Source organism: Vulpes vulpes, chromosome 10 (genome assembly GCF_048418805.1).
Source record: "Vulpes vulpes isolate BD-2025 chromosome 10, VulVul3, whole genome shotgun sequence".
In the NCBI taxonomy this organism is placed as follows: domain Eukaryota; kingdom Metazoa; phylum Chordata; class Mammalia; order Carnivora; family Canidae; genus Vulpes; species Vulpes vulpes.
The window spans coordinates 72,064,812-72,092,121 of NC_132789.1; the positions used below are offsets into that span (position 1 = coordinate 72,064,812).

General features: G+C 38.1%; 2 protein-coding genes and 1 long non-coding RNA gene across 9 annotated transcripts in view; 1 reads left to right on the forward strand and 2 right to left on the reverse strand.

Moving 5' to 3' along the window:
* Positions 1-14,948, forward strand: part of PLXNC1 (plexin C1) — a 137,930-nt gene extending 122,982 nt beyond the window's left edge. The window contains exons 24-31 of one of the 2 annotated variants that reach the window (XM_072724580.1): positions 1,940-1,994; positions 4,389-4,420; positions 4,519-4,626; positions 5,786-5,949; positions 7,819-7,966; positions 10,717-10,857; positions 11,265-11,339; positions 11,900-12,369. In XM_072724580.1, the coding sequence (XP_072580681.1) occupies positions 1,940-1,994; positions 4,389-4,420; positions 4,519-4,626; positions 5,786-5,949; positions 7,819-7,966; positions 10,717-10,857; positions 11,265-11,339; positions 11,900-11,983 (807 nt within the window). In that variant the 3' untranslated portion in view covers positions 11,984-12,369. Of the gene's footprint in view, positions 1-1,939; positions 1,995-4,388; positions 4,421-4,518; positions 4,627-5,785; positions 5,950-7,818; positions 7,967-10,716; positions 10,858-11,264; positions 11,340-11,899; positions 12,370-12,478 lie in introns of those variants that run through there. The other variant, XM_025992362.2, reaches the window with a different exon arrangement.
* Positions 6,993-10,721, reverse strand: LOC140594225 (uncharacterized). The gene is made up of 2 exons (XR_011994909.1): positions 10,549-10,721; positions 6,993-8,053 (listed from the first exon to the last, which is right to left on the reverse strand). It is a non-coding gene; the product is annotated as an uncharacterized lncRNA (long non-coding RNA).
* Positions 14,949-15,144: 196 nt separating the features above from the next.
* CEP83 (centrosomal protein 83) overlaps positions 15,145-27,310 on the reverse strand; it is a 122,743-nt gene continuing 110,577 nt past the window's right edge. For 5 of the 6 annotated variants that reach the window (XM_072724583.1, XM_072724581.1, XM_025992231.2 and 2 more), the window contains 3 exons: positions 19,698-19,801; positions 16,975-17,164; positions 15,366-16,041 (listed from right to left, as the gene is read on the reverse strand). In XM_072724583.1, coding sequence (XP_072580684.1) covers positions 15,937-16,041; positions 16,975-17,164; positions 19,698-19,801 — 399 coding nt within the window. In that variant the 3' untranslated portion in view covers positions 15,366-15,936. Of the gene's footprint in view, positions 15,247-15,365; positions 16,042-16,974; positions 17,165-19,697; positions 19,802-27,310 lie in introns of those variants that run through there. The other variant, XR_011994908.1, reaches the window with a different exon arrangement.

Below are 27,310 nucleotides of genomic sequence, written 5' to 3' on the forward strand. Positions count from 1 at the left end.
TTTTGGTGCATTTACAGAGTTGTGCAATCGCCACCACAATCTAATTTTAGAACATTTTCATCACCCCAAAAAGAAACCTTGAATTCATTAGCAGTCACTCCTCACTCTTCCGACCCCTGCTTTAGGCAACTAGTAATCCATTTTCTGTATGTATAAATCTGTCTCTTCTGGACATTTTATATAAATGGGATCGTACAATATGTGGTCTTTTGTGCCTGGCTTCTTTCACTTAGCATAATGTTTTTGAGGTTCATGTTGCAACATGTGTCAATACTTTTTATTGTAGGGCAGGTTTTTTGTAGTATATTCATACAATGCAATAATACAAAGTAATTTTAAAAGAAAGTACTGGTGTTGCAACAAGGTGAATAAATATCAAAGACCTTATGTTGACCCTAAGAAGCCAGACATCAGAAAAAAAAAAATATATATATATATACATATATATAGTTGACCCTTGAACAATGCAGGTTTGAACTGCACAAGTCACTTACATGCCTTTTTTTTCAACAGAGTACTATAAATGTATCTTCTAATTTTATTTATAATTTTTATATTTTCTCTAGCTTGTTTTATTATAAGAATATAGTATATAATACATCAAACATACAAAATGTGTTAATTGTTCTTGGTAAGGCTTCCTATCAACAGTGGGCTATTGGCAGTTAAGTTTTGGGGGAGTCAAAAGTTATATGGGGAGTTTCAATGGTGCAGGGTGGGGGGCAGTACCGCCAGCCGCCATGTTGTTCAAGAGCCAGCTGTACTATAGGATTCCATTTATATGAAGTTCAAGAGCAGATGGAAGTCGGAATAGTGATTACCTCTGGCTGAGGATGCAGTGGTTATTGACTGGGAAGGGACAATGGGGGTACTCCTGGGAACCTTGAAATATTTTATATCTCGATGTGGGTAGTGTTTACACAGGTATATACATAAATGGACATTCGTTGAGTTGTACCCCTGTGAACGTTAAGTGCTTTCCTGTAAGTTATACTTAGTTTTTATTTAAAAGTATGTGCAATTTTTATTATTTTACAAGCTTCTTTTTAAAAATATATACCTGCCGGATAGAGAACAAATAAGTGTACCACCAGATGTGTGGTCACAATGTGAGCACATCCTGTAACTACTACTCAGGTCAAGAATTAGAACATTATGGGTCCTTCAGAAGCCCCTTCCCGACCCCTCCTAATCACTAACCCCACTCTCTTCTCCAAACATCTAACGTCATAGTTTGACTGTTTTTGTGTTTAGCATTTTTTTAAAGCTTTATGTGCATGGAATCACAAACTATATATTTCTTTGTGTGGCTTCTCTTGCTCAACATTATTGTGAGGTTTACCCATGTGGTGTGTAGACATAATTTGCTCATTTCTGTTGTTTTATATTCTGTTGTATGGACACACCCCAAATTATTTATTCATTGATGATATTTGGTTGTTTCTAGTATAGGACAATCACAAATAGTTTATCAGGATATGTACTTATTTCTGTTGGGTATATACCTAGGTGTGAAATTGCTCTGTCCTACGATTAGACAATAGTTATGGATACCTGTTTCAGCGTTTCTCAATATAGTAGGAATCTCAAAAAAGCTAGTAGCCCAAGCCTCTCTTGATTTCTGAAAGGCTGGGGAACATCTTAGCACAGCCTCCTCTTCCCTCCTTCCAGGGTTGGCTCATCTCCCATTGGCTCTCCTCGCCCTCCCAGCCTCACTACACCTCACTGTCTCGTTCATCTCCTTCACAGAACTATGAGCTCCTTGAGAGACAGTGTCTTGGTCATCATTATAGCTCCAGCACAGGGCCCACAACATAGACACTCTTGATAAATAATAAGTGAGAGAATGTAAGATCCATCCAGCTATCTACTTCCTGGATGAAGTTGAGAAATACATTAAATTTTGAAGACTCATTTGTTTTTTATCTTTGTTTTTCAGATATCAAATGGATCCACTATAAAAGTCTTTAAGAAGATAGCAAATTTTACTTCAGGTAACCAATATAATGTTAACCTTTTGTGCTCACCCACTTTTATAACGTATCACTTTCTGCCTCTCTCAGATGTATTGTCACAAAGGTGAGATTGAATTGTTGCTATGTAATTCTCTGAAACTGGAGAAAAGCCATTTGGATCTGCTTTTATTCCTAAGGATGTGAGCCTTCTGAGGAGGAGGACAGGAGATGTAAACAGCAGTTGGCCAGGACTGCCCAGCACTAAGGAGGTCTCTGCCTCTTGACAGCCCTAACCTCAGGGAGGAATCTCAGCATTCCTCGCTCCATTCCAGCTCTTCAGTAGGATGATGGCTAATCAGAGAAGAGGGAAGCTTGTAGATAATCACACACATGCTTGCAAGTGCTGAACAAATAAGATAACCCACTTAGAAATCCAAATCTCCTTTGATAGCATCTACAAAATTTCCAGAAAGTGGAGCAAGGCAAAATAAACGGGGAGCTTTTATGGGGAAAGTCTATAGGCCAGGCTCTAAACTCTCTACCACCTCCCTGATAGCCTCGGGACAGGAAAACATTGCGTTGGTGCTTTGAGAAAATCCCTGGATCCTGGCCCAGACTTGTCTCCAGAGAAATTGTACCCCAAACCTCAGCCCTTAGAAAGGTTCTGGGCCTCACCCAACAGGACTTCTTACACACATAACTGGAAGGGAGGCTTCCTAGATTCAAGACTAAGAGCAGCCTGGTGGGTCCCAAGACCTAGTCAGTGCACATAGGGAATGCACAACCCCAAATTCAATAGAAAGGATAATTACATAGGTTGAAGGACACCTTTTGGGGGGACTCCCCCCCCCCAGTCCATCATTACATCTGGCTGCAGTGAGAGAAGCCACCTTACAGAGGGTGGCTGTCATTCTCGCATAGGGGAATTGATATCCTTGCGTTATAAAAAGTGGAAGGGGAATTGATATCCTTGCGTTATAAAAAGTGGAAGGACTTCAAGGACTGGGCCTGTTGCGAGCCTGCTATTTGGGGATCTTGCATTTGGATCTCCTCATGGGACCTCAAGGCAGTCAGTGCCTCTGCTTCTTCCCTGACCAGTTCAGCTGAGAGCCATCATTTTGATCACTCCCCTGCTAACCCTTCAAACCTCCTGCCCCTGTCCCCCTTTCCTACTCTCTCTCTCTCTCATACCCCCAGCCCTGGATGAATCCAACCCCTGGCCATTTTCTGAGCGGACACTCAGGCAGCCGCTAGAGGAGAGGAGAGTTGGAGTCACTGTAAATTCATGGTGCCCAACGTGACCAGGACCCCCAGTGCAGCCTACACACACTGTGCTCTCCAGAATCCTACCTTCCCTCCTTGAAGTTCTGACCCACACAGGTCTATTAGCAGCTGACTTGATCCTCTATTTCAAAGAAAACAGAAATCAAATCTCCCTCAACATCTAGACCAAACCTACCGCCTTACCTGTGTCTGCCTTGGTGCTAACCCTGGCATTCCAGGGTTGTCCTTCCTCCCATCCAAGGCCAGTGTCTCACCTGTGCCTTCGATCCCATCCTTTCCAACCTTGCAAGCATTCTTATACCACAGATAATCTTCTCTCACCTATACCTCCCCATCTACTGCAGTTTTTCCCTTAGTGTTTCAGGGTCTTAGAGTCTCCCCCATTTTTAATACAAAAAAAACCCTAGTGCCTTAATTCCTCTCCCCCTCCCCCCAGTTACCACTCCCTTTACTGCCACATTTCTTTCAGGATTGTCCTTACCCTCTGCCACTCTCACACTTGCTCTGCAAGCTCCAACTTGCCCTTCTTTCACATCCCAGGCAGGGTTGCGTTCTTTCTGCCTTAGGGTCTTTGCACCCATTTCCCTTCTTCCATTTGCCTAATTCCAGCCATTCGTTTAGGTTCAGCCCCGACATTCCTTTCTCTGAGAAACCCCCCCAGAATAGGACAGACCCTCCTTACTTTCTCAGCATAGACTTCTTCATAAACTGTATCACAATTGTAAATAATTAATTGTATAATTAGTAGTAGGAAGTCTCTCCTTGCCTAGGATGTAAATTCCGTTGGAGGGATACTAGGTCTGTCTCAATCACTGCCTTTCACCAGGAGCCCCTGGCACTCAGTAGGTGCCCCAGGTACATCTGTTAATAAGGCTTGAACCTCTCCTACCCCACCCCCAGCAAGGGGACCATTCAGCCTGTTTTAATACTTCCAGAAATAGGGAACCTGTTCCTAACTCCAGGTTCTGGCCCATTCTCTCTTCACATTGTTGAGATCTTAAGATGCAGCAGGGTGAAAAAAATGTAGCTATGAAGAGCTCAAGTAACCTTTTCTGTTTATAGCACAAATAGGGCATTTTATGACAAGGCCAATTAGCCCGTGGTTGTTTTTTTAATAGACTGCTTTCTCTCCCCTTCTCTGGTGTTCAGATGTGGAATACTCAGAAGACCACTGCCATTTGGTGAGTTCAGTCTTTCTTGTGCTTGCCACTAAACCCGGATGCCTTCTGTAGCATGAACGGTCTCCTTGGGTAACGCTTCTACTCTGTCTTCCCGTTAGATTTTACCAGATTCGGAAGCATTCCAAGATGTACAAGGAAAGAGACATCGAGGGAAGCACAAGTTCAAAGTAAAAGAAATGTATCTGACAAAGCTGCTGTCGACCAAGGTACACTTACTGTTCTGGGAGTGCTTTTACGGCTACCTTGGGGGTGTATGATGTGTTTGACTTAATTTCCACTGAAGTGTGAAAATGTTACAAATCCCTTGTGCCTTCTAGCAAAGCAAAATGAAAGTTTAAATTGTAAACACTTCCTACCCTCTTCTTTTTTTTATAAACTGCGAAGATAACAGCACTTTACAAATTTTGACTGTCGTATCTTCAATCAGGGATTTAATATTGTTCCCAGTCCTTTTACCCACCATTTCACTATTGTTATTTTTTAGGTTGATGGCATAATTATTCTTTTTTGTTTACTTGTTGTTAAAGATGAGCAATAAAACTCCTTCTCTGAATTACGAATAAATGAAGGGCGAGGTCAGTGACTATAAACCTTTTCAATCTTTTTTCATTTTAAAGTTAAGAATTCTGTTCACCTATATAAGTGTCAGATGTGAAAGCTGGTGGAATACCAAGTCAGAAGCAAATTTTACTTTATCTGGCTTTTAGTGGGATTAACAGAAGTCTGTGGTGATCCGCTTCCCCCCCACCCCAAATGACTAGTACTATAAATGCTATTATCTACACCTGGCCCTGGTCTCCTGATGGGGCATGCTTCTTCAGATTATAGCAAAGGGTATGTTTAGAGCTCGGTAGATGACAACCAGAGCCTCTTGATTTTCTCATCTGTCCCACAGAGCTCTGCCTATTTGGCTTTTGTAAAAACGTTCAAATGCTTTGGAAAAAGTACACAATAAACACCTGTTGATAGAAGTATATGCAACGAAAAACTTCTGGGAACTGAGCAACATTAAGTTTTTCCAGGTTGAACATAATAAAAGCTAAACATTCGTGGCTTCTTGGTTTATGTATGCAGTCCTACAACTGACATTTCAACTGCTAGAGATTTTTCTAAGATATCCTCTCTGTTGACGAAACAATGTTATCAGCAAGAAGCTGATGAACCAAATCTAAACCTGGGCATAGATTTTCAGGACTCTTGTCCCATTCTGTGAGTGTTGGCCTAATTTTACATATTTTCTCTTAAAGTTGTTTTTTTTCTGTTTTGTACATCATCTTCTCTGAACTGGGATTTCATTTTTCCGTTGTATTCAAAACTTTTTTTTTTTTTTTAAATCTCCCAAGTCTGATATTCTCTATCTTTCAGGTGGCAATTCATTCTGTGCTTGAAAAACTTTTTAGAAGCATTTGGAGTTTACCCAACAGCAGAGCCCCATTTGCTATAAAATACTTTTTTGACTTTTTGGATGCCCAGGCTGAAAACAAAAAAATCACAGATCCTGATGTCGTACATATTTGGAAAACAAACAGGTGGGAACAAACAGTAGGTGATTACTGTTTTCAAGAATCTGGGACAGAATCTTAACTAAAAGGAGGGCACAGTAGTCACAGAAGGATTCATTATCCCTAGATCAGAATGTTTTGGCTTGGTAAGCTATCATGTCAAAGCAGATTCTTCCTCTGTTACTATTTTTAAACAAGAAACAAAACCCTTCCTACTCCGAGGTCCTTTTCTTTAGAATAAAATAAACTTTATCTTTAATGCATGAAAAAGACCTTATAAGGAATGTTAAATTTAGCTTGACCAAAAGATGAGAAATTAGTATTTTGTGATTTTATTATACACTTTTCCATTAGAGAATACTTACTTTGCAGTTACCAAGCTGTTTATATTCTGATTCTACATAGACATTTGTTTTTATTTGATCAAGTGCAGTATTTAGATACCATGAGAATTTGCCAAAGCCTGTGTTTTGTTTTGTTTTCTAACATTTTACCTTAAACTGAGGCAAGGCATCCAGATCTAAACTTCTCAGTAAACAAACAGAGCTCCTTATCTCTATTTGAAATACTTTGTGCATGAGCTATGAATAAAACTCAGTGCTAAGATGTAATAGAAGTTTTCAGCGCAGTCTCCAGCCCTCCCAAGCACCGAGGGTGTGCAGGCTGTTTTAATAAATACTAAAATCTGTAGTTCCCAGAGCTCTAGGCCTCATCTTCTCCCATTTAATCCAGGTCTGTCCCACCTATCTACACTGGCTCATTCCCATCCTGTGTTCTAGCCTCTTATTCCCAGGTCCTGCTACTCCCACACCAAGCTTGGGTGCTTCAAGCTCCCATTTCACTGTGAAGATTGTGGCACCTGAGCAGGGACAGTAGTCAGGACAGTGGAGCTCTGGAGAGGCCCAGCAGCCTTATGATGGAGCTAATTTGCTAGGCCAGAGTTGAGAAGGAGACAACGGACTCTGAATGATTGATTCCCAGGTTCATATTCAAATACTCATTTGAGTACCTACTATGTGCCTAGCACTGTTAGGTGCTAGAGATATAGCAATGAATGGAATAGACAAAAATTTGTGTTCTTAGGGCTTGCATTTTAATGGCACTAGGTAAATTATAGTATATTAGAAGTTTAGTACAGCAGACAAGGTGGGAAGGGATAGAAAGTAACAGAATAGAGTGGTCAGAGATGATACTTGAGTCAGGTCTTGAAAGAGGAGAGGGCATAAACCATGAAACTATCTGAGGACGGTTTCTGGAAGATGGACAGCAAAAGCAAAAGTCCGGAACTACAAGCTTGCTGGTATGCATGAAGAATGATGAAGTGCCCAATAGTGGAGTTGGAAGGAATAAGGTGAAGAGTAGCAGATGAGGGTCGTGGCCCAGACCATGCAGGGACTGTCACCCGAGGCGGATGGAGAGCACAGAGGGTTTTGAGCAGAGGAGAGACATGATCTGACCCCATGTTAGGAAGATCGCTGGTAGTTGTGGGAGAATGAACTGTGGGGTTCTAGGGGCTAATAACCCAGCTGAGAGACAACGGTGGCTTAGGCCAGGGTGTGGCACTTAGAGGGGGTGAGAAGAGGAAGTTCTGGAGACACAATCAAACGTTTTCATGGGTGACCACCGTCTAATACAATCCAGAACCATTTGGAGAAAATTCTTGTCAGTGGCCACTTTTGCATTTCTCCTGTTCTAGTCTTGCCTTTCAGTAGCGCTTGTCAGTTTAACCCTTTCGTGTTCTGAGCGATGCTGCCATCTGTCGCTTGGTATGTTTGGCAAAGCTGACGTGCGTACTTCAGTAACAAGGGCAAAAACACCCGTTTACAAACTGCGATAAACAGAGCATCCGCCTCCTACGGAGGGCTGTATCTGAAAGGAGATTTCTCTTTGGAACAGCCTTCCTCTTCGCTTCTGGGTAAACATCCTGAAGAACCCTCAGTTTGTCTTTGACATTAAGAAGACACCACACATAGACGGCTGTTTATCTGTGATTGCCCAGGCATTCATGGACGCATTTTCTCTCACAGAGCAGCAACTTGGGAAGGTAAGTCCTAGCTTTAGTGTTGCTTATGTGTACTCCTGTGAGTCTCAAGCTTTTTTTCTTGTAAACATCCAAACAATAAACAACTGTCTAAACCACGGAAGATAAAAAGAAACAGTCATTGGTAGTCACTGAAAATTTGCTTTTCTTTAAAAGCTACCGAATTTATTTTTCAACTAGTTTACATATATTTAAAAAAAGATTATCTCCATCCTACTGAGGAACTCTGCCTACGAATACTTTTACCACAAAGTATAAATTTTGTTTCCTAGAAAAGCATTCTTCAGACACTATTGAAACTATTGAAATTTGCTTAGCTAACTTAATCGCATCTGAATACAGGTGATCCTTGAATAATGGGGGGTGATGGGTACCAATCCTTCATGTAGTTGAAATTACCCTGCAACTTGTGGCTTCCCCAAGACTTAACTGTTAATAGCCTACTGGAAGCTTTACTGCTAATATAAACAGTTAATTAACACATATTTTGTATATGTTATAGGTATTATATATACTGCATTCTTACCATAAAGCCAGAGAAAACAGTAAGGAAACTGTACGAGAAAACATATTTACTGTACTGTATCGAAGAAACACCATGTAGAGTAAGAGCAGACCCAGAGTTCAAAACCATGCTGCTCAAGGGTCGGCTGTACACCTAAGAGTCTATTTCAATATAACAAATTGCTTATGGGGAAGAAAATCTTGCCTGAGATTTCTACCACCACCAGCTCGTCAATTCATAATCAAAATATCGATATTGTTTTTCTTTTGGCTTTCTTTGCTGAGCAAAAGCCCCAGGAAATCAAAGAAAGATAAAAATACAGAGCCAAATATGAAAGGGATGTTTTGGTCTTATTCAAGCATAAACTGAGCAATATCTGTACCTCTCTTAATGCTGAGCAGTGTGCCTTTGGTATAAGGATTGAGAGTGCCTGGAATGAAATGCAGTTGACGTTTCACAGGTGCCTCAGCCTCCTAGTCTGAATCTATACTGTCACCACTATTTCTGCAAAACAAACCTGTCTGTACTTTTGTCTTTCTAGCATCCCCTTTGTCTCTCAAGGTAAACTCCTTTGGTCACTATTTCTCATTCTGTCCTATCCGTTGGTCCCCTCCCCACTGGGACACCTGCCTCAGAACTGGTCTTCTGGCCCCAGCTGTCTCATCCCCCCATCTTTTCCTTTTCACTGTGTCTCAGGTCTCCTCTTAAGAATTGTAAATACTTCCCATTACCTACCAGGTAAAATCTTCACAGTGCCACATGGCCCTTCCTGATTGGGTGTCAAGTCTCTTTTCTGGCAAACTCCATATGCTTTCTATGTTACAGCTTTTACTTTTCCGAAACTTAGCATGAACTTGTTTTTGTATCCCTTTCTGTCTCATTACCCCTGTGTCTAGTGAAACTTACTCATTCATTCGCTGTGCAAACATGTGTACCAGAAACTGTAGGAGACTGTGATCAGTCTAAATATACCTACTCTGTGACCATTCCTGACACATTGCCCACACCCATTCTTCATTTGACCAATGCAATGAAAGACTAAAATGCTGCTTCATTCACAGTTAGAAAAAAAAAAAAGGCAGCTGTTAACTCATTAAGTGAAATATACCAAGAACACAGTAATCATCACAAGAACCACATAAGGTGGTTATTACCCTTATTTTATAGATGAGGAAATTGATGTTCTGAGAGGTTAAAGTCTTGGTTAAGATCCCACAAAGTGATTAGGATCCCTGATTTGTCCAACTCCACTGTGCTTTTCTTTATACCTTGCTACTAATTACTAGTATCATAGTAAGCACTCTGTTAAGGTTTGTTTCCCCAACTAGATTATAAGCTGCTTAAAGGCAGGTACTAGTCTTCTTTATCTTTTTACATTCAACATTTGCCAGTCTAAATAAATTTTTATCGAATGCACGATCACATGATTTAGGAGTTCTACTTGATAAGTACAAAAAAATCTCAGTAATACCTCAGTGCAGGCATCCTTCACAGTGATGCAGCCACTAATACGGCTATTCGTGCCCTCAATACATTTAAAAAGGTACTGGGACATTAGACCTATTTTTAACTCGCCCATCTTACCTGAGTAGGAGAGTTTTTTAATATTTTTGAAAAATGACTTTGAAAAATAAAATCTTGATTGTTAATATGATCACTATTCTAATTACATAAAAACATTCAAGCTGACAGGGAACTTTTGCAAAATCAGACATCAGAGCCCCCAATACTAACGACCGTGTACTTCCTTGTGGACAGTGAAAGATCTTTATAATCTAATGAAAGGGACAAGCAGAAGAATCCACCACTGCCAATTACTTACCACTTTCATGGTTATATAAAGGGCTCAATCAGACCTACAATCAAGTCTTTCATAAATGCCAAAATTCACTGGTGGGTGAGGATGAGAGCAAATGTTTTAATTCAGGCTTTTTACAACCATTAGTAATGAACTATGATTGAAATAAGTTCCATTGTTACAGTAACTCAAAATCATGCAAAAATAATAATTTTAGTTCTTTTCTGAGAGGAAGGCAGAATATATTAGCATTTAATCCGCCTAAAAAGAACACTGACTCACCAGAACTATCTAGATAGCAGTCAGTCATTCAGTCAACGTTTATGAAGGCCCATTGCATGACCAAGCCTTGTTACTAGGAGGTAATCATGGCGGACGTTCAGCTACACTGGTACTGTTACAAATTCCCCATGGTTTTTTACTCTTGGCCATGGCTGCTCTTTTTTTCAGGAAGCACCAACTAATAAACTTCTCTATGCCAAGGATATCCCAACCTACAAAGAGGAAGTAAAATCTTATTACAAAGCAATCAGGGATTTGCCTCCATTGTCATCTTCGGAAATGGAAGAATTCTTAACTCAGGAATCTAAGGTATTGCTAGAAAGTAGAAATAAGAGGGGCGAGGCACCTGGGTGGCTCAGCTTCTGCTTTTGGCTCAGGGCGTGATCCCGGGGTCCTGGGATCAAGTCCCACATCTGGCGCTTTGTAGGGAGCCTGCTTCTCCCTCTGCCGCTCTCTGTGTCTCTCATGAATAAAATCTTTTTTAAAAAGGGGGGAGGCTCCTGGGTGATGCAGTCAGTTCAGCTTCTCTTGGATTTTGGCTCAGATCTTGATCTCAAGGGTCCTGCAATCAGGCTCTGTGTGAGGTGTGGGGGCTGCTTAAGATTCTCTCTCTCCCCTCCCAAAATAAATGGCACAAGTAAGATAATATTGGGTTACTTAAAAAAAAAAAAAAGTCACTTGAGAATCCTCTCAACAAGACTTTCTTTTTTTTTAAGAAACATGAAAATGAATTTAATGAAGAAGTGGCCTTGACAGAAATCTACAAATACATCGTAAAATATTTTGATGAGGTAAGATTTTAAATAACATTTAAAAAAATTGATGTGAATCAGTCACCAGGATTTGGTTATAAAGCATTCTATAGGTCTCAGGACAGCTCTGGCATCCCTAAAGGCCAGAAAGGGAAGCCAGGAAGCCTGTGTGAGATGGGGGATCCTGGCACCAAGCCAGACCCTGCATGTGGCTGCCCCTCTTATAGTTTTATCATGCTGCCCACCTTTGGACCAGCCGGAATTTACGTTTGAGTTAATGGGGTCTGTAGCCACACTGACTCAAGATAACTTTGAAGAGTAAGTAGTGGCCCTATTAAATAGGGCCAGCTTGTGCTTGATTGTAACCTGCTGAAGTGAAAGCTAAGCTTGTTAAATTGCCTAGATACTGTGTTCAATAGATCTATGAAAGTATAACATATTTCTAACTTTAAGCAACTATTTCAATAAACCATTCTCCTTTATGATTAATTCTCCTTAATCTGGATTTTTTTCTTTGGGGATTCACACAGACACAGTCATCAGATGCGCTGTTTCCAAATATATGTTAATTCCCCCTTCCCTGATTCCCCCCCACTCAGTCATGCTGGGACAGGCTATCCATGTCAATGGTGAGAATAGCTCACCAATTCCATTTGCTACTTGAAGATCAAGTGAAGCGCTAAGGTAGGGTAGAGGCAATGAGTTCCTTAAACATGATAAGCATCCCTCTTTCCAGGGGCCAGGGGTTAGATGGGAAGCACTGGGGAGGGGAGGGGAGGGAAATGAAGAACGCTGACCAGGATGTCCCTGCCTGCTGCATTTAAGAAGAAATACTTGCCTGCATGTTGGCTGCCCAGAATGCTTGCTGTGCTTGGAATGGCTGTGACATAATGCATAAAACAGGGTCTTGGAAGTCTGGCCCCATATTTGTAAGCAAATAGTTGGTATTTCTTGCTAGCTTCTATTTTAAGCCAAAGTGTTGTTGATCCTGTGATAATGACTTAGCAAAAACAACTTGCAAAGTGAGTATGTAAATTATCGAAGAAAATGTTGGCATCTGTTTCATACAGATTTTTACCACTCACGGCATCAGGAATGCAAAAAAAAAAAAAAAAAAATCCCAGAATTGTAATGCTAAAAACCACAATATCTAAAATAACTGTTCTAATTGTCAACAGATTCTAAATAAACTAGAAAGAGAACGAGGGCTGGAAGAAGCTCAGAAACAACTCTTGCATGTAAAAGTCTTATTTGATGAAAAGAAGAAATGCAAATGGATGTAAGCACTCTGGGGACTGGCTTAATCTGGCAAAATTCTTCAGACGACTTGGGAGAAAATGGCTGCTTGAGCTACTCTGTGTCGTTAATTTTTAAAGTTTGCACATAGGTTCCACTTTGAGCACTGTCTTTTAGAGACCAAGGCACATGCACAGCTTTTAGAAAGCAAACCAACCACTGTGCCTGTGCCTATACTGTGGGAACCTTTCTGTAAATAGAGTCGAAGTGGTTGTTGCAAACAGCCTCCTTGTTTACAGAGAATACAGGGCCAGTAAGCAAGTGTCAGTATTGTTAACTACAGTCTCCACTTACTTAAGCACAATGATAAAGAGGTTTTGTTTGAAAACTACAGTTATGTAGCACTTATGGCTACACTGCACCTCTGCAGAAAAGGGGACACTGCCAGTGATCAAAAGAAAATGTGAAATGAGTCATTTGGAAACAAGGTGGGGATGTTAGGGCAACCTCGAGGATTTGCAGCATTGAAACTTTCCCCAGTAGTTCTTGGAAAAGCTGACCACAGAATTTGGTAGTGTGTACACTTAGCATTTGTGAGTGTGTGTGTGTGTTTTTAAACCAAAAACTGACAGTGTTGCAACATTGTTGAAAGGGCTCGTGTTTTTCAGTGGTCACCATCTGCACTCCATCCAGCTCACCTCCATTTCACTTAAGGAGCTCTAAAGCAAGGAGAGTGAGGAGGCTTTATTTAAATGCAACAGCATTTTACCCATTGTGTCCTGATGTGTGTTCCTTTTTTTCATTTTTTTCATACTAAATGTATTTGCTAGTGGACATGTTGGCTATTGTAAAAAAAAAAAGTCAGTTTATTTCTGTCTAAAAACTTTGATCAGAGCTACCCTGTAGAAGAGTAACTCCCTCCCCTAAATCCTACATTTCTATACTTCGTGTCTCCTTGCTTTAGATTTCTGGTGAACCCTGTGGTTATAAATACTGTGTGTGATTTAAAAAAAAAAGGATACATTTTACATTTCATGAAATTGCTGTTCACACTGGAGTATTATATATGAATATATATATTTGAGGCCCAAGGCCTGAAAAATATTAGTATACAACTTGGTATCTTAGTCTATGTACTTTTTGAAAGTATTCCTCACAAGAGAAAGGATTCAAAATACCCATTTTATTCATGCCTTTCTTTTTAAAGAATTCCCTATCCAGTTATACTATAGTCTTTTTATTGCTGATTTTTTATTCCTGAATTTTTGCTGCTCATGACCAATTTTAATACCACTGTGTTTTCCTTCTATTACAAGTAAAAAAAAATGTAATTGGCAACTCTCAACTTTCCTTGTGGCACCTTTTAATCTGGGATTTGGAGCACCAAGGATAAGACAATTTTTCAAGTAGCAAATAAAACACTGATCATAAAGTCATTTACCAACACTGTACAGGATTATCAGCAGTTGAAGGTGAATCTGACTTCGAAAATGAAATTCTTTTTGCTCCTCAATATCTGGCAGAGTAAGAGGTGATACCTCAATAAAATGATCAAATAAGCAGTTACTACCCAGATAGGCACCTTCCCAATCCTGTCACTTTTGACCATTGTCTGTCCAATGGACACACCTCAAAAATACTACCAAATAGGTTACTTACAAGTATAAAGGTGAGAGGTCTGGTCCCCATTGAAGGCTTCTACAGTCTTGATGTGAAGGCATTCATAAGAGAGTAACAGGAGGACAGTTGAGAGCCAAGGGTAGGAGAGTTGCCCAAAAGACTTCCCTTCTTTAGGGTACAGAAATGCTAAGAAAAGGATCAGCTACAGCTTTATCTAAGTATTCAGTAAATGCTACATGAGGGTGTCCCTGTCCAGCTCTCTGGCACGAGTCCCATGGGGAGCCTTACCTCCTCTTCCAGGGACGATGCTGCTGGGAACTTTGGGCAAGTCACTTACCTCTTCGTGCCTCAATTTCTGTATAATATTTCTAACCTACCTCACTGAGGTGGTGTGAAGATTCACTAATGTATGTAGCGTGTTTGTCAATCCTCCAGTGAAAAGCACTATCTAGATCACATTTTGGATCACATTAGCCAAATGCAGTACATGGCCAAATTAGATGTGTGCTGAAGACAATCAGTCACTGGGTCTATATTAAACAGCAACCAGAGAAACAAATGGCAAACAACTTCTATTTTCAAGTTTCTTTGCATATTTTTTTGGTGCAAACAATTCATTTATAAACTTTTTTTCCTAACACTAGTGTCTACAGCAGCATTTAAAAATTAATTCTGTTACCTTTTCTGTATTAGGGATTTAAAGTCTATTTCTTATTGTATACCTGATTGAAGCTGTACTTGGAGATGAATGTTTTAAATGTCTATATCCAAAAATAAACATTTTGATGTAAATATGGACTGCTCGTCTTTTTTCCCCCCCTTCCAATGTTCTAGTTATAATAGATTTTTTTATTCTAAGTAGCTCTGTGGAAATTCTCTAGGTGCCAATGCATATATGAAATAAGCAGCTCTGTAATGTAGTAGGTAAATCTAGTTTCTTTTAAATGATGCTAAGGAGTTATACCCCTGGCCTCCACTATCTATCTACCTGGACTTTTGATCCTGAAGACTTCTGGATAATGAACATTCCACTTAGCTTGGCGGACTTGCAACTCTGCCTTGTTCACGTGAAGTTATTCCAGCAGAATTCCTTTAAAAGAGGTTAGGGATACACAGAAATAAACATTTATAATGAACTAGAAAATATCAATCAGGGACATCATCTGCATTGGTAAATACACACTGGTCAAAATAAAATTAAACACACAATATAGAAAAATATTTATTAAGCTCTTTAATTATGTGCACACAGCTTTTAGAATGGTAGCATTTTGTAATATTTAGAGATCTTCAAGTTTTATTTTTTAATGCTGACCTTTAAATTGTCTTTTTTTTTTTTCAAGAACTAGAAGTTTAGAACTCTTGTAAAATGGAAAATGTTTACTGATCCTGTTACTAACAAGCACCTCAAAAAGGCAGAAGGAATTCAACATGGGCATATTTCAGGCAAAATACCAAAAAATTTCAAAGCTAAATTAATAAAATAATTTAAAACCTGATTCCCCAGTTCATTCTTTTTCTTTTAATTCTTTTCTTTTTTTTTAAACATTCTCAAAGGGTTGCCAATAAGTATCCTAAATATTTCTGGAGCTGTTTTAACGCTTGACCTGTCATTAGTATAATCCTACAATCCTGACACTGATGCAACATAGCATGTAGCCAGTACCTTTTCTTGAGGCACACAGTAATACAGTATCTAAATGCCACATACGTTAAAACTTCAAGCTTTATTGAGTCACACTGATTTCATCCCTTTTGATCTGCCTTTTCTCCAAGAACATCATTCCCCCGTAGATCCAAGTTCCTCTAGTTGTTTCCTTTGTGTTGTTTCTAGTTCTTCTAGTCTTTTGCGAAGTAGAGAGAGTTCCCTTTGATGCTGTTCCTCCTTAAAAGCAAAACAAAAAACAAAACAAACAAACAAACAAAAAAACCCTCAGAAAAGCGGCTGGAAAAATAACTGTTAGGCAACAGGCTGAGTGGCTCTTTCACTCAGGCCTGCAGCATCTGGCAGGGAAAGGATGACCATTTAAGCAGTCTGAGAAGACAGCAGCATGGGCCAGACTACTAACTAGTCCTCACTTCTCCCCTGCCTCAGGCACTAGCCTTAAGCAACTCCCAAAGTCTGCTCTTCTGTCTAGGTATAAAACTCACCAGGGAGTGAATTAGAAAATACTAATGCAGGGCCCAGACATACTTACATGGCAATGTTCTACCAAGGCTGGAGTTTAAAAGCAATTTATTATAAACAAAGCACTTGGTCTGAGATTCAACTCAGTGACTAAAATCTTTGCTGCTTACAACATTATAAAATATAATTACTTATTAACAGCTCATCTTGTTGAAAATCACCCAGTTTGATTCCTCCAGTATCTCAGGGACCTGATACAGTGGAATGAGCCCAGGATTTGGAATCAGAGAGACTGAGGTCTGACACTCAATTCTGTAACTTACTAGCTATGACCTGAGGCAAGTCACTTCACCTCAGACTCATCTTCCTCATCTGTAAACTGGAATAATAACACCTTCCCTCAAACTATTTTCCGTTAGGATTAAATAATTTTATGGAAAATGCCTAACGCAGAGCATTAGTAAATGCTCAGTAGTAGCCAGTAATCGAGTGAGCTATAAACTCTAGGTTACTCAAAGACTCCTCAGTCAAGTTTCTTCTTTCCAACTGCCCAGGAGATTTCATTCCAACACCATCACTAAAGGATAGAATAGATTCAACAAATTTCTACAGATATTAACCCTGAATTTAAATAGGTAAAAACTTACAGAAATGTTAGTGCCTTTTTTCCTCTAACATAAGTGCTCCTACCTGCATATGAGCAGGAAAGGATAGGTCCATGCCTGGAACCGTGCCTGATGACTGAAAACTAACAGGATTGATGGATGCTCCTGGAGGTATGTTAGGAACCAAAATTAAACTTCGAAATTCATTATGTCTTCTCTGTATGTCCCTCAGTCTTTTTTGAAGCCTTGTATATTCTTCAAATGGAACATTTTGTCTTAAAAAGAAAATAAGTGTTTGTTATTTAATAGTTCTATTCTATTGAAGAATAGTATGATTCATAAAATATAATTTTAAACTGGAAGAAAATGGACTTCAAAATTGTAAGATTTATCTGTATACAGACATAAGATTCCATCTAGAAAGATAAATAGGAATATGACATCTTAATCATATGCATTACTGTTAGCACTGCAAACTCTAAACTCTTTTTTTTTTAATAGATTTATTTATTTTAGAGGAGGTGGGGGGAGAGAATCTCCAGCAGACTCCCTGTGTCATACTCTGCATGACAATCTACTTAAAATTGAGCAGAGCACACTGCACTCTATGTCAAGCTTCACTCCACACTGCGACCCTAAGATCATGACCTAAGCCAAAACCAAGAGTTGGAAACTTAACCAACTAAGCCACCAGGCACCCCAACTATCAACTCATTTTAAATTTGCCAATTAATCAAAGATTAAAACTCTTGATACTTTTACTTTCATTTCCACTGTACTCCCCCAACCCATGAAGCCTGAAACTAAAAGACTCCTTAAACCAAAAGGGTGCCTTATTTTATAGAGGAATCAAATAGAAATAGAGAAAATACTAGGTTGAATCTTACAAAATTGCCATTTTTATGGCAATTTAATTTTTATGTAAAATTTTATGGTCCATTACAGGGAATTTCATGTTGTTCAACCTAATCATTAAAATTGTAGCTAATGGGGGTGCCTGGGTGGTGCAGTTAGTTACGATGACTCTTAGTTTAGGCTCGGGTCACAATCTCAGGGTCATGAGTCCCCACATGGGGCTCTACACTGAGTGGAAGCCTAAAGTTTCTTCCTCCCTCTGTCCTCCACCTGCATGTGCATGTACTCCCTCCTCTCTCTCTTTCTCTCTCTCTCAAATCTTTTAAAAAATGTAGCTGATGGCAGGTGAAGCTACCCACCAACTTTAGGGGAAAATGATTTGGGATGATAAGCTGATAAAGCTAACTTTTCAGGCCTGTAATTACATACCATCACTCTTTTGGACGTGAATTTCCTGACCATCAACCACACCACTAATTAAATACAATTTCAAAACCACTCAAAGTTCTAGATAAATCAGTGCCACAGCTGCCCAATCATGAATTGATAATATTTCTAAATGAATGGTTATAGAAAAGGTAATAAATTGAATTTTATTTTAGAATAAATTTGGTGGCTTCATACTTTGGAATAGAGTATTATAAAGTTTGCATGAATTTGGGACTCCGGGTGGCTCCATCAGTTAAATATCCGACTCTTGATTTCAGCTCAGGTCATGATCTCAGCGTTGTGTGACTGAGCCCCATATTGAATTCAATGCTCATCGTGGAGCCTGCTTAAGATTCTCTCTCTAGGGCAGCCTGGGTGGCTAAGCGGTTTAGTCTGCCTTCAGCCCAGGGCATGATCCTGGAGACCTGGGATCAAGTCCCACATCAGGCTCCCTGCATGGAGCCTGCTTCTCCCTCTGCCTGTGTCTCTGCCTCTCTCCCTCTCTCGGTGTCTCTCATCAATAAAGAAATAAAATCTTAAAAAAAAAAAAAAAAAAGATTCTCTCTCTACAGGCAGCCCTGGTGGCACAGTGGTTTAGTGCCGCCTGGAGCCCGGGGTGTGATCCTGGAGACCCGGGATCGAGTCCCATGTCAGGCTTCCTGCATGGAGCCTGCTTCTCCCTCTGCCTGTGTCTCTGCCTTTCTCTCTCTCTCTGAATGAATAAATAAATAAATCTTTAAAAAAAAAGATATGAATTCCAGAAGTCTATAAACTTCAGGTGTTCTAAAAAACGAACTTCCACATTATATAATAATTACACCCAAGAAGGCCAGTGCACATTATTAAACATCACTACTTGATATTATTGGCAATTTCCACTACAGAAAAGTCTGACATTGTCTCAATGCTGAATGAAAGTTCCCATTAAAATTAGCTGAATTTGATAAGTTTGTATTAACTTGAATGAAATAGGTCATATAATGCCACTAGCACTAATATGGCAAATCACCTCTGCTCAAAAATGCTCATCATGCAAATCATTAGCTATGTTTGTAATGTAAATGAAAAACCAGAAGCTGGGGGCCAATAATATTTTTCCACACCAAGAAATCAAAAGTCTTGATTCAAAATTCTAGCTACATTTTGTGAACTATGCAATGCTACAACTGTCTTGTCTCAGTAGCAAGAACTCATACCACTTCTGTCTACCAAAGCCAGTGAACTTTCCTGACCTTTCCTGTCAATCCCAATCATAACATAAATGCCTGGGATGTGTTTAAAGACCTTTTGGTTTGAAGGAACATTCAGCCAAAAAAAATAACAACAAAGATAATGAATTAGAAATACAACTAACAGTTTTAGAATTCTAAATGTAAAAGAAAACAAGTGCCTTACAGAGAAATGGAAGGGAGGGAAGAAGGAAAGGAGAGAAATTTTTAAAAGAAAACAGTACATTATACTCAGTATCAAACTTCTGTAATATCAAAGTCACTAACTACATGGGATATGTATGTATACAATTACCTATTTAACACCTGATTTTCTGTTTCTAATTCTTCTCTCTTTGCCTCTAAGATTTCTACTTTCTCCTGTAGTCTCTTCAATTTGTTTTCATGAAGAGATTTTCTCTAGAAAAAAAGAAACAATATGAGCAAGTACATTAATACAAAATCTCCTATTTAAACAAAATATAGAGAATATTTTACTCAACAAAAGAAATTTTACTTAGAGATAAATATTTTCAGTGAATACTAGGAAAGATTAGTAGATATGATTCTTATTGAAAATTGCAAAGATAATAAGCCACAGATGTACCTCATATCCTCATGTGACAAATGGAATTGTTATGAAAGCAAACCAGAAAATGGGAATCAATAACTAAACTGCTGCAAGTAAAGCATCTAAAAAAGGAAGGAGTCAAATTTTACTAATGAGCTTGCCTGTCACCTGATAAGGAATCACAAGCTCCTTATTTTCCCAAAAGATACGTGTTTTATAAAAGAACTAAAATTTTAAAATTAAAAGCATGCTTACAGGGGCACCTGGGTGGCGCAGTTATCTAAGTGGCTGCCTTCAGCTCAGGTTCCAGGGTCAAGCCCTGAATCGGGCTCCCTACTCAGTGAGAGTCTTGCTGCCCCTCCCTCAGCTCATGATCTCTCTCTCTCTCTCAAATAAATAAATAAAATCTCTGGGGGAGGAGGGGAGAAAGTATGTTTACAACTGATAAATTGCTACCAAAGCAGTAAAGAATCAGAAAGCTAAGATGGATTATGCATGCATCTCAGTTTGAAAGTATGCCTTTCTAAATATTAAAAAGAAATAATTTAAACTTTATAAAGGGAACATTTTCTAATATGGAAAAATCAGTGTATAGTACAAAAGGAGTATATAAAAAATAATTATTTTTTTCATTTTTACAACGAACTGTTTTTTAATAGAAAAATATGTATAACTGTTGCAACTCCTTTAGTAGCTATAGCTCTTTCAGGTATTTGTTTTGTAATTCTTTCTTTTGAAGTATATCAGGCTTATAGAAAAATGCACAGAACGTAAATGTAAAGCAAAATGTAAAACTCACAAAGCAAATGCTGACATTCTGACCTGTAGGTCAAGAGCACTGCTATACCAGAAGTGCCCCTACCCTTCTTCCTCGTAATCTCTACCCCTTTCTTTCCTCTGAAAAGATAACCAACTAATTTACTTCCAAAGCTATAGCATAGTTTTCCTTATTTTTGAACTTCATATGAACAGAATCATAGTCTTTTTGAAATTCTTTTTGTCATCCATTTTATAAATATACATCTTATCCCTTCTCCTATTGATGAAAATTAGAATTGTTTCAATTTAAGGCCATTATGAATAAAGCTCCTATGAACGTTCCATGTTTTTTCTCTTTGAAATTTAAAGAATTTCAAAAAAGAAAGGAAAGAAAGAATCCTTTCTCAAAGGATTGTGAGATTTGTGTTATTGCTTACAGGAATAGTTCACTACCACATCTTAGACTGTACTTATGAATATCACATAGTTTAATGTATCTACCAGTCCACCACTGAGGGTCATCTGGGTTATTTCCAGTTGGGAGATAACACTGCTTTGGACATTCTTTCTCATCTTCCCATTGATTCCCATCCTCCAGCACCCCCAAAAGCTTGCCTCATGCCACTTCCACTCTACCCTGGCAAAGGAACCATTTTTCTGTCCTTAATCACCGTAAGTATGTATTTGTATGTTTACAGGTAATTTAAGACTCTGGCTATCTACCCGTCTACCTGAAGAAAAGAAATTATACAGTATATACTCTTCAGTCTCTGAGTTTTTGTTGTTGTTGTTCAATATGCCGTCCATATGACTAAGACATGTTATTGTATGGCACAGTTCTCTTCCATTGTTATGTTGTCATCCATTTTATAAATATACATCTTATCCATTCTCCTATTGATGAAAATTAGAATTGTTTCAATTTAAGGCCATTATGAATAAAGCTTCTATGAATGTTCCATGTTTTTGCTGGATATAATCTACTCATTCCTCTTGAGTACATATTCAGAAGTGAGTCACAGCTCTAATAAATACTGCCAGTTTTCCAAAGTGGTTCTATTAATTACATCTCCACCAGCAATACAGGAGTGCAGCCACTAGGGAAAATAGTACAGTGATTCCCCAAAAAATTAAAAATAGAACTATCATATGATCTAGCAATTATATACACAATGGAATATGATTCAGTCATAAAAAAGAAGGAAATCTTGTCATTTGTTATAACCTGGATGGACCCTGAGGGGACTATGGCAGGCAGAGAAAGACAAAATACTCTATATTCTGTTATGTTGAGAATCTAAACAACAAATGAAGGAAACAAATTCACAGATACAAAGAACAAATTGGTGGCTGCCAGAGGCAGAGGGTGAGGTGTGGGTAAAATGGGTGAAGGGAGTCAAAAGATATAAACCCTTAGTTACAAAGCAAGTCCCATGGATGTAATATACAGCATGGTAACTATACTGTATCAGGTATCTGGAAATTGCTAAAAGTAAATTTTAAAAGTTCTCATCACAAGAAAAAAAATTTAAACTATGTATGGTGATGGATATTAACTAGATTAATTTATTGTGATCATTTCACAATATATAAAAATACTGAATCATTATGTTGTCCACTTGAAACTCTGACATGTTATATGTCAATTATATCTCAAAAAAAGACTGTTGAACTCTATAATAGCCTAAGAGGGCAAGCATAACAAAATGATGCATACGAATGCTTAAATTTAGTTATTCACAGAATTGCTAGAAATAATAAAGCAAATGGGATAACAAAAAAAAATTTAACTGTTACTTGACCTTTTTTCTGTAATTTTTAAATTGTACATAATAGTTTGATAGATTTATTTGTACTTTTATCCATACAATCATGTCATGTAAAATTGTCATTCACAATTTTACTTCCTCCTTTCTGATCTTTTATTTCTTTTTCTTGTCTTATTATGCTAGCCAGGGCCTCTCATAAAATGTTAAACAAAATGGTGATAGTGAACATACTTCCCTTGTTCCTGAGCTTGGGTGCATAAAGGGAAGCATTCAATTATTTAATAAGTAAGTATGATGTTAGATATAGAACTTTTATAGTTACAATATCCCTTCTATTATTATTTTAATGAATGTATCATTAAAGGGTGTTGAATTCTGCCAATTATTTTTGTGTCTATTAAGATGATCATGATAGTTTTTCTTCTTTGTTCTATTACAGTGTTGAATTATACTAATCAATTTTGAATGTTAAGCTACCTTATATTCCTGGAATAAACCCTACATCTTCATGATATATTATCATTTTTATATATCACTGGATTCAATTTGCTAGTACTTAAGATTTTTATATCTGTTTATGATGTAATTTTTTTTTCTTATAATGACAGTATTGGGTTCTAACCTTATAGGTAGGGATGTTTTCCTCTCTTTCCTATTTTCTGGGAAAGTTTATGTTAAGAATGGTATTATTTCTTCCTTAAGTATTTGGAAGAATTTATCAGTGAAGCCAAATGAGTCAGGCATTTTCTCTATAGGGGGTTTTAAATTATGGTTTCCATTTGCTTAACAGATACAGGACTATTCAGATTATCTAATTCTTTCTGTATTAGTTAAGATGTTCCTCAAAGAATTGGTTCATTTCATCTAAACTGCATAATTAGCATAGCTGTTTTTGTAATATTCTTGTTGTTCTAATGCCTTTAAGAGGGCCACTAGGCTGGCTTAATCGGTAGAGCATGCCACTGGTGATTTCGGAGTTGTAATTTGAGCCCCATGTTGGGTGTAGAGATTATCTAAAAATAAAATCTTGAAGAAAATATATATAGTGATATCCCTCTTTCATTCATGATATTGTGTATCTGTGTTCACCTACCTATTTTGTGGTAAATTAGGAAAAAAATGAGTCTAAGGCTTTATCAATTTTATCACTCTTTTTTAAAAAATCAGCTGTTGGTATTTTAAATTTCCCTAATGTATATTTTATTTCATTTATCTCTGGTCGTATCTTGAGGATGACGATGATATCTGCAGTTAAATCTATACAACAAGTTTGTAATTCAGTTATTGTTTTAGTACTATCCTTGCTAATTATTTTAATGGTTTTGTTTTCTGGAGCAATTCTCAAGCTTGTATTTTTTAAACATATAACAACATGGTAATTTTAAAGTCTTTATCTGTTAAACTCCATTGCCTAGATCCTCTATTGGGGAGTCTCTTTATATTGGTTAGCATTTCTCTTGATTTTCCATGTTATCTTATTTCCTCGTGTGACTGGGATGATGATGATGATTATTCTTTATTAATAGTTAGGGCAGTTTTAGGTTTATAGAAAAATATAACAGGAAGTAGAGAGTTTTCATATATTCCCCCCATCACAGTTTCTCCTATTATTGACATCTTAAATGGGTGTGGTACACTTATTAAAATTAATGAACCAATATTGAAACATTATTATTAACTACAGTCTGCATTTGACATTAAGTTTCACTCTTGGTGTTGTACAGTTCTACAGGCTTTGCCAAATGCATTATATCATGTATCCACTATCATGGTATTATATAGAATAGTTTCACAGCCCTACAAAATTCCCTTCGTCTACCTATTCATCCCTACCCTCTACATCTTACCCCCACCACCCATGGCAATCACCGGGGTTTTTTCTGTCTCCACAGTCCTGCCTTTTCCAGAATGTCATACAGTTGAAATCATATAGCATATAGTCTTTTCAGACTGGTTTCCTTCACTTAGCAATATGCATGTTCCTCCATGTCTTTGCATGGTTCCTCCATGTCTTTGCATTGCCTGACAGTTCATTTCCTTTTATCACTAAATAAAAATATCCATTGTATGGACATAACAGTCTTTTTTTTAATCCATTCACCTATTGAAGGACATCTTGCTTACTTCCAAGTTTTGACAATAACGAATAAAGCTGCTATAAATGTGTATGTGAACATAAGTTTTCATTCATGTGGATAAATATCTAGGAGCATGACTGCTGGATGGTATGGTTTGACTATGTCTAACTTTGTAAGAATCTACCAAAGTGTATTCCAAAATAAATGGCTGTACTATATTCTAATTCCACATAATGAATCAGAGTTCCTATTTGTTCCATATTCTTGCCAGTGTTTAGTACAGTTGGTATTTCAGATTTTAGCTATTCTAATAGGTATGTAGTGTATTTATGGTTATATTATATTTTATTTATGCTTATTTTTAGCTTTTATTATATAAACTATGGAAATAATTTGAAGTCTTTAATGTTATTTTCCCTTAAAGTAGATTTACATTTGCTTCTTGCAGGCAGCTAGAAAACTAATATTTTGGGTAAATTTAATCTAATTAGAAGGACTGACATTATCTTTGCAAGCTATGTTTCAATTCTTGCAAAGGCCAGGCTAGTTTCACTTCATTCTTAGTCCAAGAATATATCCTTCCCCTTTGGGGTCCCAACCCAAAGCACTAGTGTACTTAGACCTGAGATCTTCTCTGTGGCAGATTCTGAACTCCAATTTGTTCCCCAAGCCCTGTGAAGTTGTCAAAAGCTTTGCTTCACTCCTCAGCCTCTCAACTATTTCTTCTAGAATCAGCAGTTTCCTCTAAGGGAAAAGCAACTCTTCACAGGCCTTGCTCACCTCTAGGTTTCCTCCCTCTCCAGGATCTTGGCCTCCTAATTCTTCACTGCTCTCCATGGCGATATTTTTTAAAATACTTTGTCCGATTCTTCTAGCTTTCATGTGGAGAGCTTATCCACATATTTCCTAGTCTGTCACCATCAGAAGCATATGCTCCTTTTAGGAATTTTAGTCCAACTAGTTAGCAGACACTTTAAAGATGGAAATGCTCAATATTTCATTATTGTATGATTATATAAACCTGCAATCTTAAAATCTAGTCATATTTCTTCATTTCATTTTTATTGCTCATTTAAACTGCATATGCAATTTTCTTATTTCATCATCAAATCTTAATCAAATATATATACACATAACACACACACACTGAGTGCACATTACACTGGGCCTTATATAAACTATACGTAATATAAAACATAGGTATTTCTGAAGAGAATTCCAGCCTATAAGTACCAAATCATGAGAAAGGGCTTTCTAGAAAGGATAAGAAATGAATTAGGGAGAATCTATAATACTCTGGAGATGTGGTTTTCCCTGAAGGTTCTCTAGGCAAGGGATTGATAAGTAAAAGACATTGTTTTATGAAATCTGATATGGCATCAGTGTATGAGATAGACTCCAAAGTTTGCCTCCTAAGAGGCAAAGATGGAGATAGGCTTGATGCCAGGGTTCAGGACAATGTTGTCCTCATTCTCATCACTGTAAAACACCCAACCATTTACTAATCACTTACGAGATGCCAAGAAATGAGCTAGAATGCAATAGGAGCACTGGCTGGTTGGTTGACTAAAAGACCCAATGAGTATCTCAGACTCCATCACTATAATCATTTCTTTACAGACACCCTCAATATCGTGACTCGAGTTCCACTTTTCTTCAAAACTTGACATTTATTAAATACAACTCTACTGACTGCACATCTGGGCCTACACAATTGAACACAGTTGGTAAACACACCCACAGCTATGCACTGTGCTGACAATCCTAATTTCCCCTTATCTAATCATTCTCCCAAACTCTTACATTTTTTTTTTTTTTATAACTTCTTGTCTGTCCTCATATCTCTAACACCGACACTCTTCACAGTCTTTTCTTCATTTGGCATCTAGAACCTTCTTGGTCCTCCTACCACTTCTTCTCAGTCTCCTCCTTTTCTTCTCAACTTCTAAACTTTGGCATTCCTCAAAGTTCAATCCTCAGACCCACTCTCTTCTCAGTCTTCCTTTACTTCCTAGCTGACTTCATTCAATCCCTTTGCTTTCAATATCATTTATGCGATGATGACTCCCAAGTCTTTATCCCTAGTCCAGTCTTCCTTCCTGAATTCCTGATTCAGGTATCTATACCAGACTACTGAACATCTCCACCTGGAAATCTAATGGGTATCTCAAAGAGCTAACATGTCCGAAAGAAGTATCTGTATTTTGCCAAACCCTTTTCCTTCTGTCCAATGTCAGTAATGGCAACTCTATTTTAACTAAGTGTTCAAGTCCAGTATCTTAGTCATATTTAATTTATATTTTTCATGCCCTACAACTACTGTAAACCCCCACCTTTAAAATATAAACAGAATCTGACCACCACTCCACTATTTGTCTCTCTATACAACAGCCAGAGATTCTTCTAAATACATAATGCAGATTATATTATTTTTCAATTTAGAATTCTCTAGTGTGTTCCTCTCACATTCAGAATAAAAACCAAAGAATAAAAACATCACCTGGCCTCCTACTACTTCTGTCTCTATTCCAGTGACCTAACTCTCCCTCCTTGTACTCCAACATACTAAGCAGACTTCTGCCTCTTTTACTTGCCATTGTGTCTGGAAACACTGTTCCCCTACATAAACATGGCATCCTTCCTCCTTTCCTTTGGGTCTCTGCTCAGGTGTTATCAGAGAAGCCCTCCCTGACCACTTATTTCAAAGAGCATCCTCTATTCCCCTTAGTTTTCCTCTTAGCACATATCTCCA